This window comes from Megalops cyprinoides, chromosome 24 (assembly GCF_013368585.1).
Source record: "Megalops cyprinoides isolate fMegCyp1 chromosome 24, fMegCyp1.pri, whole genome shotgun sequence".
Taxonomy (NCBI): Eukaryota; Metazoa; Chordata; class Actinopteri; order Elopiformes; family Megalopidae; genus Megalops; species Megalops cyprinoides.
The window spans coordinates 457,501-475,000 of NC_050606.1; the positions used below are offsets into that span (position 1 = coordinate 457,501).

General features: G+C 49.7%; 1 protein-coding gene across 1 annotated transcript in view; it reads left to right on the forward strand.

Annotated features, from left to right (window-relative positions):
* The first annotated feature begins 15,752 nt into the window (after positions 1 to 15,752).
* si:ch211-284o19.8 (protein lifeguard 1) overlaps positions 15,753 to 17,500 on the forward strand; it is a 1,760-nt gene continuing 12 nt past the window's right edge. Inside the window, exons 1-6 of the mRNA XM_036518955.1 lie at positions 15,753 to 15,853; positions 16,018 to 16,103; positions 16,201 to 16,401; positions 16,620 to 16,748; positions 16,827 to 16,970; positions 17,299 to 17,500. The exon at positions 17,299 to 17,500 is cut by the window's right edge and continues 12 nt beyond it. Coding sequence (XP_036374848.1) covers positions 15,817 to 15,853; positions 16,018 to 16,103; positions 16,201 to 16,401; positions 16,620 to 16,748; positions 16,827 to 16,970; positions 17,299 to 17,451 — 750 coding nt within the window. The 5' untranslated portion in view covers positions 15,753 to 15,816 and the 3' untranslated portion in view covers positions 17,452 to 17,500. The remainder of the gene's footprint in view (positions 15,854 to 16,017; positions 16,104 to 16,200; positions 16,402 to 16,619; positions 16,749 to 16,826; positions 16,971 to 17,298) is intronic.

Here is a 17,500-nt window from a genome sequence, read left to right on the forward strand (position 1 = left end):
CAGGAGCTGAGCGTGTCTGTGTGACGCAGTGTTGCAGGACCTGAGCGTGTCTGTGTGACGCAGTGTGACGCAGTGTTGCAGGACCTGAGCGTGTCTGTGTGACGCAGTGTGACGCAGTGTGACGCAGTGTTACAGGAGCTGAGCGTGTCTGTGTGACGCAGTGTGACGCAGTGTTGCAGGAGCTGAGCGTGTCTGTGTGACGCAGTGTGACGCAGTGTGACGCAGTGTTGCAGGACCTGAGCGTGTCTGTGTGACGCAGTGTGATGCAGTGTTGCAGGAGCTGAGCGTGTCTGTGTGACGCAGTGTTACAGGAGCTGAGCGTGTCTGTGTGACGCAGTGTGATGCAGTGTTGCAGGACCTGAGCGTGTCTGTGTGACGCAGTGTGATGCAGTGTTGCAGGACCTGAGCGTGTCTGTGTGACGCAGTGTGATGCAGTGTTGCAGGAGCTGAGTGTGTCTGTGTCGATCCTGAGAGAAACTCTCCCCCCAGGGGAAGAACGAAGGACAGACCCAGCGGATCAGAACCAGGGTGTCAGGGCTGGGGGGCTCACTGCACAGACTGCGCCTGCAGATTTTGATAGACTTTGCCTTCCATTTTGGAGATGTTTTCCCAGCAGGTAGTGCAGACGCTTACCCTGAGCACACGCTTACCCTGAGCGGAAGCTTACCCTGAGCGCACGCTTACCCTGAGCGCACGCTTACCCTGAGCGCACGCTTACCCTGAGCGGAAGCTTACCCTGAGCGCACGCTTACCCTGAGCGGAAGCTTACCCTGAGCGGAAGCTTACCCTGAGCGCACGCTTACCCTGAGCGCACGCTTACCCTGAGCGCACGCTTACCCTGAGCGGAAGCTTACCCTGAGCGGAAGCTTACCCTGAGCGGAAGCTTACCCTGAGCGGAAGCTTACCCTGAGCGGACGCTTACCCTGAGCGCACGCTTACCCTGAGCGGAAGCTTACCCTGAGCGGAAGCTTACCCTGAGCGCACGCTTACCCTGAGCGGAAGCTTACCCTGAGCGGACGCTTACCCTGAGCGGACGCTTACCCTGAGCGGACGCTTACCCTGAGCGGAAGCTTACCCTGAGCGGAAGCTTACCCTGAGCGGACGCTTACCCTGAGCGGACGCTTACCCTGAGCGCACGCTTACCCTGAGCGGAAGCTTACCCTGAGCGCACGCTTACCCTGAGCGGAAGCTTACCCTGAGCGGACGCTTACCCTGAGCGGACGCTTACCCTGAGCGCACGCTTACCCTGAGCGGAAGCTTACCCTGAGCGCACGCTTACCCTGAGCGGAAGCTTACCCTGAGCGCACGCTTACCCTGAGCGGAAGCTTACCCTGAGCGGAAGCTTACCCTGAGCGGAAGCTTACCCTGAGCGCACGCTTACCCTGAGCGCACGCTTACCCTGAGCGGAAGCTTACCCTGAGCGGAAGCTTACCCTGAGCGGAAGCTTACCCTGAGCGCACGCTTACCCTGAGCGCACGCTTACCCTGAGCGGAAGCTTACCCTGAGCGGAAGCTTACCCTGAGCGCACGCTTACCCTGAGCGGAAGCTTACCCTGAGCGCACGCTTACCCTGAGCGGAAGCTTACCCTGAGCGGAAGCTTACCCTGAGCGGAAGCTTACCCTGAGCGCACGCTTACCCTGAGCGGAAGCTTACCCTGAGCGCACGCTTACCCTGAGCGCACGCTTACCCTGAGCGCACGCTTACCCTGAGCGGAAGCTTACCCTGAGCGGACGCTTACCCTGAGCGCACGCTTACCCTGAGCGGAAGCTTACCCTGAGCGGACGCTTACCCTGAGCGCACGCTTACCCTGAGCGGAGCCGTAGGCTGAGCGGAACCGTAGGCTGGGGGCAGGAAACACACCTCAGGGAAAGTCACACACACCCACCACTTTTCCATCTGCGGCTGCATCCCAGTTCAGCCCCTCCCCCTTGCTACAATTGGCTATGACGGGTATCATGTGATGCTGACATCACAGTGAGGGACACGCATGGGAGGAGCTTTCAAGCAGGAGGGGGTGTGAGTGGGACACACTTCCCGAATTACTGTCCGATAGTGGGCTTCAGCATCACCACCCCCTCTGCATGAGTGAGAGAGTCGCCCACAGCCTGCGTTACCACAAAGCGACACACATGTAAAACCACCATTCACACACTCATTTCTCATGGCCTATGGTTTGGCAAATAATGACTCTGACGTGATCACCAGTGTGCATGTAACAAACATACAGGACTTCAATGGCGCTGAATTTCTGTATTAAAGACACAGATAATTTCTGAATTTATTTTATTCAGTATTTTTTTAAATTGTATGTAATTATTTTTCACAGTATTACAGAAGTAAAACACTGCTTTCATAACAACATGGCTGTGGCACTGATCTGTCCTTCATGGTGTACATTTTTTCATTTGGCAGACGCTTTTATCCAAAGCGACTTACAAGTGTGGTACAATACAACACAAGAGGAAAGCCACACGGAGTCAGCAATATTAGAAGTGCTGCATGATCAAGTTTCAAATGTTGGCAAGGCAAGGTACAAACTACCCACACAGCAAAATTGGTCTGGCCCAGTTCTGGCCCACAACATGCACTTACACTTGGCCGACATACCGCAAAGAATGACTGCACTTTTATGGCCCAGATCTGGTTTGCCAGAGCTGGGTCACGCATGGGCCAGCTCAGGGCCAGCTGTGGACACACTGTGCTGGTGATGTGTGAGACACCGGTCAAGGTAGAAAATCATTTGAAAAACAAGACAATTCTTTATGGTTCACACTATGAGAACATATGTGTGTTACAGATCTAGGCCACATAAACCCGGTGTGGACAGATCTGGGCCACATGTGGCATGCCATCACATAAACGGTGCCATCATTGCCAGACCTGGCCCACATCCGGGTAACATACCACTTGCCATGCCAGCAGTAGGCCAGCAGTGCCGGCTTGATGCCGGATCCGGGACAGACCCATCTGCTATGTGGGTAGTAGGTAAAGCTAACGAGTTAAACCATTAGATTATTATTTTTTAATAATTTTTATTTTATGGTTTAGTAGGAGACAGTTTGAGACATGAGTCGTTCCTTTAGGGGGTAGTGTTTCAGGTGCTCGGGTGAGAGCAGTTGTGTCTTCAGATGACGCCCTAATATTAGAGTTCCATGGTGTCTTAATTACCGTATCTAAGACAAGTTTGATATTAATACTGGTGTTGGTTGCACTTAAGTCGGAAGTACACCAGTCATTAAGATGAGACACGTAATTCTCACTTAATAAAGTTCCTAACACGCAGTCTAACAGGGTCTTAAGCAAATGCCTTAAACTAACTTAGACTAACCTTTGACCACTGGACTACATGTGTGAACCTTGGAGGTAACATTGAAAACAAAGGAAAGTAGATGATGTGTCTGGCTTTTGTCCATGAGTGACGTCTTTGTTTATGTATTTTAAAAGCAATGTTACAAAGACTATCTTAGCATATAATAGGACATTCTTGCAGAAATATTTTTGAAAGAACACAGGCACATTGCAGGCAACACACAGCTTCACGGCGCGTCACAAGGTTAAGATGGAACAGCACCGGCATACCCGAGTGGAAAGGGGTGCGGTCACCGCAGTGCGGATGAGTGCAAACACATGGGTCACCAACTCTATTCAAAACGAGTCTGACACGGTGTCAGTGACACCCAATCAGTCCAGTACAATGGCATTATTCAGTCGTGCGACAGGACTTTAATGTAGATCGAATAAGTGTGAAAGCGGAAGTTTTAGTGCATCTTATGGTTGCTGGCTGAGAGGAGCGACAGATCCGCACACGACAGGAAGCTGAGAGTACTGACGGGGACGCGCTTTGCTCCAGCGGCCGCTTATATTTTTTGTTATATTTGTTATATTTTATAATTTTTTGTTATATTTGTTATATTTTTTATTGTTTGAGGGCTTGACTCTCAGGCGTGTAAGAACCACTTTGTTCATGATCAGTTTGATGGACAGTTTCTGAGGCAGCAAAGTATTCTTTCTGTCATTTTCCAGCTCAGAGAAAATAATCTCCAATTTTGGTCTCAAAGAGAGTTTTTCTTCATTGTTCCACCCACAGGTGATGTGAGCCTTCGGAGATGTTTTTAAACATATCTAAGAGCTCTGGCTTCCTTGTTTCACGCAGATATGGCTCAGGGGTGCTGCTGTGTTATGTCTCTCTTTCAGCTGCACACATGCTGTTGAGTGGAACTCCAGGGAAAGATGTTTTCTGCGAAATGACTTTTTATATTTAATTACATGAAGCATTACTTCATAAGAATACATACTAATACTCCATGCATAGTTCATAATACATAAAAATAAATAATAAATAACTTAAACTGATTATTCATTAGGCATGAACAGTTTTATGCTGTGTAATATTAGGTACCACATGACCAAAACACTCTTTACTGACACTGACAGAAGAGCAGTGGAGGAATACCTGGAGCTTCTCGGAGAGAGAGTCTGGAGGCACACCATAGTGCTGTTCACCTGGGTAGACTGGCTGGGAGACACAACCATCGAGGAGCACATCCAGAGACAAGGGAAGGACCTCCAGTGGGTTATAGAGAAATGCGGGAACAGGTATCATGTTCTCAGCAATAAGAACAGGGGAGACGTCACTCAGGTCACCGAGCTGCTGGAGAAGATCGAGGAGATGGTGGAAGGAATCAGTGGCTGCTATTATGAGATTGAGAAACATGTTCTACAGACGGTGGTACAGAAGCAGAGACAGACACTCATAGCATTGCAAAGGGGTGAGTTCCTTTGCTGTGTTTCATAGAAGATCCAGCAGTGCGCTCAGTATGAAATGTGTTGGATAATCAGATATATGCTCACTTACTGAGGTTTAAACAGTACAGTCTACTTCTGTTTTTTAAATATGAAACTAAGTTGCTTTTCAGCATGTTATTTCTGTAATATTGTGGCTATAGGTATAACATTATTGCATTAAAATGGAAGAGTTTTATTCTTTTATACATTTTATATGTAGAACCCTCAGTTTCTCTGGGTTTTCGTCTTACATGAACTTCAATTCAGACAGGCAAAAAAATATTGTAGCAGGAGCAAGAGCACTACTTAAACAAGCAGAAGGACCTCGCGTGAATTCTCACAGAACTGAGGGAGCAGGTGTCACATCTTCAGTAAGAGGGGTGACATCACTCACAGAGCTGCTGGAGAAGATGGAGATGGTGGCTGGAAACAGTGGCCGCCATCCTGAGACTGGCAGTAAAGTTTCACAGGAGGTGGAAGAGAGGAAAGGAGAAGATGAAACAATGGTGAAACAGGAAAACAGGCCCCAGAGGATGACAGCAGGAGGCAGCCATGTTCTTCAGTCTGCGGTCTCTGGAAGCCGTCCTTCTCAGGGTGGTGAGTGTTGTCACTGTCAGCTGTCTCACATTCATTCCTGATTAGACCCCTCACTGTTTCTGTAGTGCTCTAACAGACTGACTGTCCCTGGGTTCAGGGTTCGAAAGGATACGATGTAGGAGCTGTGAGACTTGTCAAGGTGAGAAACTCTCATTTGTGTCAGTATATAAATGAGCAGCATAATGGTACCGTCACAAGTGGCATTATAAGTGTTAGCTGTTGCAGCAGTAGCAATACCTGTAGTATTAGCAGCATTCATAAATCATATCTGTAAAACTGCATGCAGTCTCATCCATGTATTATTTGTGCTCATACAATATATATAATGAGATAAAAATGTAAATACAATCAAATATGGAATTTTTGACTTTTCTGACTTACTCTAATCTACCTACTCTGACCTACTCTGCACCTTCAAGACTCCAAACCACCACATAAGCCTTCTGGCTTTTCTCTATTCTTTCTCTATTTTATATTGAATTTTGAGTTTGTCCCCTCTCTCTTCTTCCTGTCCCATTTCCTTCTGTCTCTCCTTTTCTCACTCCTCTCCATGCACACACACACGTCCTGCTCTCCCTTCAGCCTGCATTCTGAGTCACGAGGGAGACAGACATGCAGCTCACATGGGGACGTTTTCCAGCCTCACATACCCAGAGTAGAAAAACTCTCAGGAAATAAGCAGCGTTAATCCATACGTTCTCATCCCACTGACCTGACAGCCGTTCCCAATGCAACCTGTTTGTAAAAGATGTCTGTCCACGTTCTGCTCCCGGTTCCCATCTCTCTTCTCTCTCTCAGGTTGTCGTCCCTTGCTGGGCGATATGAGTGTGCGGAGTTAGGTGTGCGCTGGGTGTGTGCGGTCGAGGTCACCCTGCAGTACAGCTACTGCTCCTGGGAGCGATTTAAAGAGCATCTGCACAGTCTGAAGATGCCCTCTACTGGACATCACGGTAACTGCAGGTCACTTAGAGGAAGTCCATCTGCCCCATTTCATCTGTCTGGGTGAGCACACCACAACTACCCAATGTTATTTTTCACTTTTTGAATTGTAGAGGATGGCAGCTTTTTAAACCTCAGGCAGCGGTCCTGACAATTATGTTGATTATGCATATTTTAATTTCCCTCAGTTGTTATATTGATGCACAGTTCATACCTGAAGCCCATTATGAAGGTAGTGATTATATCCAGCATAATGTAAGCTGAGAAAAGCTACGGGATACCCTGTTCGCAGGTTGGTTAAAAGCATTCGTTTTGATTTGGGTAGTTGGTTTACTAGTTATTACCTAGAGAATTTTTTTTAATAATACTGTCCATCTGAAACTCCTGTCGTGCCTCCTGTTCTGTTTCAGGAGATTACAGAGGGGCCGAAAATGCTGAAGGTAAGAACTCACATGCGTCTGTCTGCACCTGCTGTGGAGTCGATCGGTCCTGCTCTGATGCTCACGCCTGTCTGTGATCTTCCAGCTGGGCTCCAGCTCCTGCAGAACAGCTCAACACTCCAAATCTCCCGCTAAACCTAGCGCAGAGTGGAGTCTGAGCTTATTCCCGTTCACTGAGTAATTAAATGAGAGCAGCAGACACACCTGTTTGCAGAGACCTGTGCAGCAGCCCGGACACACCAGTCATTTCTGCACCTCATCCTCAGATGCATCTGCAGAAGCTTGTGTGAAGTAATTTCATATTCATGTTTGTGAGGATGTAGAAATCCCACCAGCAATATCAGTCCTGTGGATTCATCCATCATAAATATTCTGAAGGAGTAACTCCCATTCACCTCTTACTCTGTATTGCTTATCCTCCTGACTCACTCACTAGCTTGTGAAATGGCCAGTGGGTAACAGAAATGGAAAAAATCAAACAAATCCTAACTGATACCATTTTGAATACATGTTCACAGCAGTATTGCTCCATGGGTCTAGGCTCTGACATTATTTAGCAGATTAATACATTTCATGCATGCTAAACCTCACATTGTGCACATTGCAGAAAACTGCTGAACTTTGTGTACGTGGTTCAGAAATGTGATTGACCTGGACGTTAGAGCGTAAGGAGTAGAGGAGCACATAGTGAAACCAGTGTGTACAGAAAAAAAAAAATGTTTAGAGATAAAATGACAGGAGCAGTAATGATAAGTTCTCCAAACAGTTAAGGTAGTTAAAATGTGTGTTTTAATCACAATAAGATGTCTAAGACATAAGACTCTCCTTAATTCCTGTAGTTTGAGATGAAAATTGGAAAAATTCTTTTAATCAGTTGCCACTTAGTCTTGAATGCATGTACAAAGTACAAATATAAAACCATGGAACGTTACTGACAACAGGTTGGTAAGTTTTGATAAATTGTTTTTGAGCACTGCATGTATTGGAATGTCGCCTTTACTGAATCTAGACACACCAGGTCCTGCCCCTGCCCTGTCATATTACCCTGTACTGCCTTGTAATAATCTCCCTCATTAAATGTGAGCTCTCTCCCTCTTTCCTGCACCCTGTCAGCTCCGGGGCGGAGTGACGTGAGGACCCGGTTTGTCGAGGGGGTGTCAGAGCCGGTGATCGCACAGCTAGTGGACGATCTTTTGGCCGAGGGGGTGCTGACGGATGAGGAGATGGACACTGTGAGAGCAGAGAGTGTTCGTGCTGATCGTGCTCGCTGCCTCAGACACCGTGCGCCGCAGAGGAAGAGCAGCCAGCAACAGGCTGTTCGCTCTGCTTCAGCAACGGGACCCGACTCTTCAGCGAACTGGGGCGGGTCCAACTAGCTCGGTGAGGATCCAAGTGTCGTTTCAACCTGTGAATGTCTGTGGGAGTTCAGCATTGCCAACTCTGGAGTTTATCTAGACTAAAGTTGTTGGTCTGTAGATCACCAAAAGGGAGATTAATCTTATTTTCTCTGGTCTGGTAAACTCAAACACATTATTTTCGATTACATAAAGCAAAAATTTAAAAACCAAAACATGGCATCTCGGAATCTGGCTACAAATTCACCAAATTGGCAACACCGATTCTGTTGAGGGTTGCCCTGAGAAATTACAGCAGCTGTAAAATTGCAGACAGGTCTGACATAGCATGAGTAAAAGTTGCTGTATGCAACACATCTGTGGTTATATGGTTGTTCATTAAAATTGAGTTTTATTAAATAAATAAAGTTATTTTATTAAAGGATTGATTCCTGTGGGGTACGGATAGGGTGTCAGGGGTGGACAGGGAAAGGACCCAGGCGCAGACGAAACAGGCAGTAAGAGATCCTTGACTTACAGGCCAAAACGCACAGGCAAAGTCGTAATGAAGAAAACCAGTCCAAAATTCAGTGACCAAAAATCCACAAGAAAAACACGGTATCCAAAACGGCAGGCAAAAAGGGAGAATCAGGAACAGGCAGAGTCAAAAACCAAGACGGAGCAGCGCTACCAAAGGTGAGAACAACACAGGAACAAAGCTGAGACGATCAGGCAAAGAACAAGGGAAACAGCAGGGTGTATATACATGGCCTGGTGATGAGGGAACCGGGAACAGGTGTGCAGGATGGGCTTCAGGTGGTGGGCGTGGCAGCAGGGCAGATAGGCGGGACAGGGGGTGGGGCGATGGGCTTCAGGTGGTGGGCGTGGCAGCAGGGCAGATAGGCGGGACAGGGGGTGGGGCGATGGGCTTCAGGTGGTGGGTGTGGCAGCAGGGCAGATAGGCGGGACAGGGGGTGGGGCGATGGGCTTCAGGTGGTGGGCGTGGCAGCAGGGCAGATAGGCGGGACAGGGGGTGGGGCGATGGGCTTCAGGTGGTGGGCGTGGCAGCAGGGCAGATAGGCGGGACAGGGGGTGGGCTTCAGGTGGTGGGCGTGGCAGCAGGGCAGATAGGCGGGACAGGGGGTGGGGCGATGGGCTTCAGGTGGTGGGCGTGGCAGCAGGGCAGATAGGCGGGACAGGGGGTGGGGCGATGGCTGAAAACAAAACAAAAGCACATGCAGGGGAAAAACAAACACAAGACCCACCCACCCTGACAGACAGGGAGAAACCAGCCGCTCAGGCTGCAGTGCTGACATAAGGGGCTCATTATGCAGCTAATTCTAACTGATCTACTGCTAATGCTGCATGAATGTGTCCACAGGCTCCTCTGAAACAGCATCTACTGCGACCACCAGAGGAGACGGCAACACTGAAGAGAGGCCGCCTCCTCTTCTGTAGATCCTTTCTCTGCCCATTCTCCCCGGAGCTCTCAAGCAGTGGCTCTTGCAGTAAAGGAGGACTGGCGTTGTGCGCTGCTGATGCTACCTGCGGAGTTCCTCAGGGATGTTTATTCAGACCTGTCTTGCTCTGTGTTAATATGATCAGCACCAGCCTTCTGCTTTATGCAGATGATACGTTAGTAAAACTTTCTGATGTGTGCTACAAACCGTTCTGCCTGACATGTCTCACTGACTTTAAACTTTGGCTCAGATTTTCTTGTCCTGACCCAGAGATGTCCTTCACCCTCATCTGGGTGTTAAAACTTACACTAAAACTGTGTTCAACTCAGGATGAAGTATACTACTCCCAACTTAGCCTCCCCACAATATCTACCAGTTGTTTTTAGCACTGATGTAAAGTTTTTACTGACTGTTTCTAAGATTTAAGACTGTTCTGACTACTGTCAGGGCGTTATACGCTGACACCTGTCTCTACAGGAGACAGACCTGCCATGGACTGAACTCGCTGGCCTGACGAGAGGAAGCTTTAAATACACCATCCTGTTAAACTGTTATTATATCATTATATCAAGGGTAATACATACAATTTCATTTTCACCTCAGACCAACACCTTTGTGCCAGCGCTGATCATCTCAGGATGATCATCTCCACGGCAGTGTAGCATAGTGGTTAAGGAGCAGGACTGGTTCAATCCCCACTGGGACACTGCTGCTGTACCCTTGGGCAAGGTACTTAACCCACAATTGCCTCAGTAAAAATAACCAGCTGTATAAATGGATAACATTGTAAAGAACTGTAACCTATGTAAGTCGCTTTGGATAAAAGCGTCTGCTAAATGAATAAATGTAAATGTAAAATGACGTTTAGCCATGAGATCCGCCGGCGTTGTTGGGTAAACTGAACGCTTGGCAGCCTGTGTGTGACTGGGAAAGGTGTAGCAGATGGCATATACATTTTATATTTCGTGCATTTCCCTGTTTTTGGAATCACTAATTGTATACTAGGCTTGTGTGACACTGACAGCCTCCGTACCTGCACAGGAGTGCTGGAGGGAGACAGGAGCAGTCACAGGGTTAGGGTTAGGGTCATAGGTCACAGGGCGCTCCGCAGCGGAGCGGGCGCTCACAGGAGGACAGGCCGGGAGACGTGTGCTCCCCTGCTGCGGGCTCTCAGCCTCAGCCTGTCACACAGTCAGGGGTCAGGGGTCAGGGGTCAGGTTTACACCTGGGCTGCAGGGGGCAGCACGCGCTCAAAGCAAACTGAGCCACCCGGGACACCAGTGCCATCTTCAGAGGAGCTACACCCCCTGTTACAGGCTGTACCATTACGGGTTTCTGATGGGAGTGTACAGGCTGTACCATTGCAGGTTTCTGATGGGGGTGTCATGGTAAATGTGTGGAATTAAACTGGTCATTTCTGTGGAAATTAAATTTTCATGTCTTCCCTCAGGCTTACATGGCCTGAGTATTTTATGCCTTTACTTTTGCTGAAGTGAACATATTTGCATTTTGAATACTGATTATTACAGGGGTATGTTGTACCTGTGGACTGTTTGACCCCGTGGGGGCAGAGCTGCTCAGGAAGTCAGAGCTGAGCGGTACTCTAGTGTGGGCACTGAGTCCTCCAGCAGCGGAGTATCACTGGCGTCCGTGAGGCATGACCTGTCTGCGTACTTTTACTTCTTTCTGTATTGTACTTGTTTAGTCTTGTCTTCCATTGTAAACATTTTGTACTATGCTTGTCATGTGTTGCACTGGATAACCAACAATAAACCAACAGGCACACAATCCTGTGTCACGGATTATTCACACCTCTGCCGCTAGCTACCTTACTGAGGCAACCCTGAGCTGTCAGGTCATCAACACCTTTCCTGACCTCTCTGTGGCACCATGCAGCACAGCCCTGCCCCTCCGCAGAAACCACTACAGTCCAGCAGGAAGCAGTACAGGCCAGCAGGAAGCAGTACAGGCCAGCAGGAAACAGTCCAGCAGGAACCACTACAGTCCAGCAGAAACCACTACAGTCCAGCAAGAAGCAGTACAGTCCAGCAGAAACCACTACAGTCCAGCAAGAAGCAGTACAGTCCAGCAGAAACCACTACAGTCCAGCAGGAAGCAGTACAGGCCAGCAGGAAACAGTACAGTCCAGCAAGAAGCAGTACAGTCCAGCAGAAACCACTACAGTCCAGCAAGAAGCAGTACAGTCCAGCAGAAACCACTACAGTCCAGCAGGAAGCAGTACAGTCCTGCCCCTTCTGCAGAACCCTGCTGTTCTTCTGTGAAGAACATAATAAAGTAACACCGCAGTGAGCTCATCTGTAGCCTATGAGGTGTAAGTGCAGACTGAGCCCTACAGCCCGGGTTCGAAAGCTGCTGCGTCGCTTGCGTTGCATTCATTCACGTAGCAGACGCTGTTATCCGGAGCGTGGGCTGATGACGCAGAGCCTGGCCTGCCTGCGCCGGGCTCAGCGCTGCGGGGGTCACCCAGGGCTCCCATCACTCCACTCTCAACGCCCCGAGACTCACACTGGTGTCTGAGTTACTCAGAGAGCATCAGGATGATGCCACCCACTGCACTGTGGGAGTTGTAGTGTGAGAAATAGTCATGACAGGTGTACATGTCAGTTGGAGGATTGCTCTCGCCCTGCTGGGCTCCTGGACTGGTTCAGTGGTTCCATTATGTTGGTGAAGAGCTGAAATGCTGGTGACTACCAAGGTTGGGTGACAAAGAGGAAAAATGGAAAACAACATTAAATTATGCAGATATATGACATATGGGAGATGTTACAGTACTGTCATATCCTCACCCTAAGGTGAAGTGAAATACTGGCCATGTCAGTTTCCCCATAGCAGGCTGTGTCTCAATCCTGTACTCTCTCCACTTCCCTTTCGGTTGTGAGTTTCCAAACTCGGGTTTCTGCGTGGTGTTCAGTTGCACCACACACCTCTTTCCTTCAGTGCTGCTCTGAAGGCCTCGGCAGTCTGACTGCAGGGTTCAGTTCTCATTCACATCCCATTGACATTACATTCACGTTTCCTCATTTCTACGCTAATTGACTTATAAGGTCGTTATGGCAAGCAACACTGAAGATTGTAAGATGGTGTTCTTGTAAACAGAATAAAATGAAAAGGAATTAATGTTTCACTAACCGGCTGGTTAGCAGTTTATTTCAATGAAAAAACAGTGCCCGTGATTATTTTAGCGATCAATGCTGATTGAGTTAAATGTGGATATGTGCACTGTCGTTCCTCTTATTTCCTATCTGCAGCCAGATTACAGGCAAATTACGGGCAGAGTAGAAGGCATCTCCTTTAGGAGGCAGAGTGTGGGGTGGTGAGCCTGCCAGGTAGAGCCATTATTGGTCAATGCGTTATTTTACCAAGGAGGACAGGTGTCTGTCCCAGGAGGAGAGAGACGGAGTGGAGGGTCTCAGCATGTGTATCAGTCAGGGTCAGCGGGTTGCAGTGTCAGAGCTCTGAAGCCGGAGCGTTTCCAGCGGGCAAAGGTGTGGGCTGCTGTAACGCTCCGCCCTCAGACAGGATGAGGGGAACAGAGAGATGCAGGTGTTCCTCCTGCACATCAGCTACACATCCTGCTGCCCGTGAGCATTCAGTGACAGAGCCTGGCGTCAACCGCGATCCGACTCCAACAAGCCTCTGTCTCATGTGAGACACACTTGTTCCGACTCATTCATCTTTCTTACAGAGCCCATCGCTGGGGCCTCTGACCCTCCTGCCCGTCAGCTGGAGTTTTCCAGCATTCTGTTTAGCCAATTTCAACAGCGGCAGATGAAAACCCTGAAGTGCAGAGCGATTACGGTGAAGCTGCAGTGAGCAACCGCTTGTGAAAGCAGCTCCAGGTTTTCACCTCCGTGTTTCCTCATCGATGTCCTGTTTGTACAAGGTGAGGAAACTCTGGCTTCCCACTTCCCAGAAGGCCACACTGCTGCTCGGAACGTTTTTCTCTCTTGCTACTTTTTCCCCCGCGAGGCGTCACTCTGAGGAAGTGAGAGACAGGCTGGTGGTGCAGTCGCCGTGGGAGACAGTCTCAGCGACAGCGGCAGGACAGCACGCGATCTTCACGCTCTGCCTTCCTGCGAGACCTTCGCCCAGCGTTTAACACCCAGCTCCAGACACCGCACGGTAAGAGCTTTCAGCACATCTCCGTACTTCATGAAACAGAGATCTTATATATGGCTAAAACTTTTTCTTCAAGTCGTTGTCACTGACGGACAGGTGCTCGGTGAAGTGTTTTCTGTAGTGATGGTGGTTTTCTTGTGAAATCGGTGTATGTGTTGCAGTTGGAGGCCTAGTGAAAATATATTTATATACAAATAAAAAAAAAATGATAATGGCAATCATCACCAGCCATCTTGGTTTGGGGTTGTCACAGGGACACTTATGTCGCACACAAGGCAGCTCGTATAAAAACTCATTACTCAATTACATAAATGAAGCAGAAAATGGTACTGATTGTCCCAGGCACAGGGATCTGTAAAAATGTAGTTTCAGTCTGTAATTAACTGCACCCAGACCACAGGGTGAGCTGCGCATCCTCTGATTTCTCATATCTACTCAGACTCTGGCAGCGCAACATTAATGTACTCAGGTCAGTTTACAAACATGGTATGATTCATGTGACAGTGTGCAGCCCAGCCAGGGTCTGGGCACGGCTACATTTTCCTGTAAATAATAAAAAAACAACCAAACGTTGGTCCTTTTTGAGCGAAACCACAAAGGCCACTTCCTCCAGCCTGCCTGTGGCTCTGTGGCACAGGCTAGAGGCTGCCCTCGGTCACCTCATGCCCCTGTGAGGAAGCTGTCTGACGCTTCTCACAGAACAACAGGAGGAACAAACTCACAAAAAAACTAACTTAAAATGCAAAGAAACTCAGTCTGGGCCACAAGCTGCTCACAGGAGTCTGCTTCCAGCAAAGCCACACACACGTTTAATGCACCTTTAACTAGGCAGGTGTGGCCCGTTAACCAATGGCTGGCTTCACACGCACATCAGACAGCCACACTGACAACAGGCACACAATTAACAATTATTGAGTTTTTTTATGCAATTGATGAAATATGATCTGCTATTGGTAGACCTGAATTACATTGAACAGGTAAGATTTTAACGATTAACACAATTAATGAACAGTCAGTTTGTAGGGGATGTAAGGCCCTGTTTCACAGCCCAAAGCTGTGTGAGGACAGGGGTTTGTTTCTCCCCCTCAGCATGGAAATCACCTCAGTGTTGTAACGCCCAGGCAACGCAGTGAGACCTGCAAGCTGTGGTTTCCTGTGCCAGTGTACCCCCGGTGCTGAGCATCGCACAGGGTCCGGCTCATCACTCGCCCTGCACAAACTCACACCAACCGCCAGGCGTCACCAAGGTCCCCCAGCATCCGTACGGATGTTAGCGCTCTGGAACGGGGTACCACGGCAGTGTGAAATTCATGCAGCACATTCTGCCCGCTGCCTTAGTACATATGAAAGCTTATGAAGGTTTAAATGAGTTTAACTCCTCCCTTTTCTGTTGTGGTGAAATCACCATATAATCCTTCACAGAGCAATACCTTAAGTGCAATTAACTGTGAAGCCTCATATGTGCAATAACTACATAAGTGCAATAAGCTCATTTTGGCCAGTCATTTTGCAATATGTTCTTTTATTACTGCAGTACTATTTTACTCTTACTCGTACGGATGAGTACCTGCATTTTATTGTTCTGTTGTTTAATGTTGGTGCTTCTGTTTTCTCACATGCTTGACTGTTGGCAGACCAATTTCCTTTTTGGATATTTTATTAAAATAAATCTTATGAATATGATGGCACAGTACATATGAAAGCTGATGAAGAGGGTGTGCAAAGCTTATGCAGACCCCTTCATGGAAACTCTTACCGTGTCTCTGATTTCATTTTCGGTTCTCACAGGCTTCCCTCTCCCCCTCTCCCATTTGCCTTCATCCCTTTCTCCTCTCCTCCCCTCCCCGCTCCTCACTCTCCCATTCTCTCTCAGAATGGCGGATGTAAAACCCCCCCCACACTCCAAGGCAGAGGATGGCTTCGGCCTCGGCCCGGCACCCCCCCCTTCCCTCCCTGCTGAGGGAGCATCGGTGGAGCCGCCCCCCCCATACCTGCCCCCCCCCCTACCCAGCGGCTCCTGCTGTGTACCCCCCCGCGGCTCCTGCTGTGTACCCCCCTGCAGCGCCCCCTCAGCCAGGGTTTGCTGTCGACCCTCCAGCCCCCGGAGAGGCCGGCTACTACATGCCTGGAGAGCAGCACCCCCAGGTGGAGAACTCAGGTAACTGCAAACAGCAGCAGGGAAAGAGAACCAATAAGGGAGTTTGGGGGGTTTTTATTCCAAAGGAAAGTGTCTTCTGCCTCAGAGCATCAGCCGACCTGCGCTGGGGGAGCTCGCGGTGGGCACTGGCCGGCGTGTTTAAAGGGGGTCTCTGGCATTCGCAGGAGAGGAGGGGCTGCCGGCAGACGGAAGCTGTCTGGTGGAATCGGCGTTTGATGACAAAACCGTCCGCAGGGCCTTCGTCAGGAAGGTGTGTGTGCCCGTCTCCGGCGTGTGAGAAAACGTCCCTCTGTTCCAGTATTGCGGTTTGTAACGTTCTCCTGCTGCGTCTCTCCGCTCCTGTGCAGGTGTTCAGCGTGGTGACCCTGCAGCTGCTGGTCACCTTCAGCGTGGTGTGTGTGTTCACCTTCTCGGCCGCGGTCAGGGAGGCGGTGCAGAAAAACATCTGGGTGTACCTCAGCTCCTACATCATCTTTGCTGTGGTGTCCATCTGCCTGAGCTTCTCCAGCTCCTTCAGCAGAGCCCACCCCTGGAACCTGCTGGGGCTGGTGGGTACCGCAGCGCCCCCTGCTGCGCGGCTGCGGGACTGCCCCTCACCCCAGTGGCGGGTAACTGGGGCCGGCTACACAGCAGAGGAGTGACCAGACGGCTCTGGCACTAAAGAGGAGCTGTGTGCCGGGCCCATTCTGACCTGCGAGTGCGAGTGAGAGCGTGTTTCTGCGTGTGTGTGTGTGCTTAGCGTGTGACAGCGTTTCTGTGCTCCTAGGCGGTGGTGACTCTCAGTCTGTCCTACATGGTGGGCACGGTGGCCTCCTACCACAACACCACCGCTGTGGTCATCGCCATGGCCTCCACAATGGTCATCTCCTTCACCATCATCATCTTCTCAGCCCAGGTAAGTCTCTCTCAGCTCGCTCACCCTCACGGGTCTGCCTGCGCAGGTAAACTCACCTGGTCCTGGTTTCTGTTTCAGACCCGTGTGGATTTCACTGTGTGCAACGGAGTTCTGCTGGTGCTGTCTGTGGATCTGCTGATGTTCGGCTTCTTCTGCTGCTTCTTCTACTCCAGTGTTCTGCAGATCGTCTATGGATGTCTGGGAGCCCTCCTCTACTCAGTGGTACAGCTGCAGCTATTCCCTACTCCACTCTCCCTCTCCCTCACTCTTCTCTACTTCTCTCTCTCCCTCTCTCCCTCCTCTCTCTCCCTCCTCTCCTTCTCTCTCTCCCTCTCTCTCTCTCCCTCCTCTCTCTCTCTCCCTCTCTCTCCCTCTCCCTCTCTCTCTCTCTCTGCCTCTCCTTCTCTCTCTCCCTCTCTCTCTCTCCCTCCTCTTTCTCTCTCTCTCTCTCCCTCCTCTCTTTCTCTCCCTCTCTCTCTCTCTCTCTCTCTCCCTCCTCTCTCTCTCTCTCCTCTCTCTCCCTCACTGCTTCTCTCTCCGTGTCTCTCAGTTCCTGGCAGTGGACTGTCAGCTGGTGATGGGTCGCCAGAAGTACGCTCTGAGTCCGGAGGAGTATGTGTTTGCTGCCCTCATCCTGTACCTGGACATCATCACCATCTTCCTCTACCTGCTCATCCTGCTGGGGGGCAGCTCCAGCAACTAGTACACACACACACTCACACTCACACGCACACTCACACGCACATGCACAC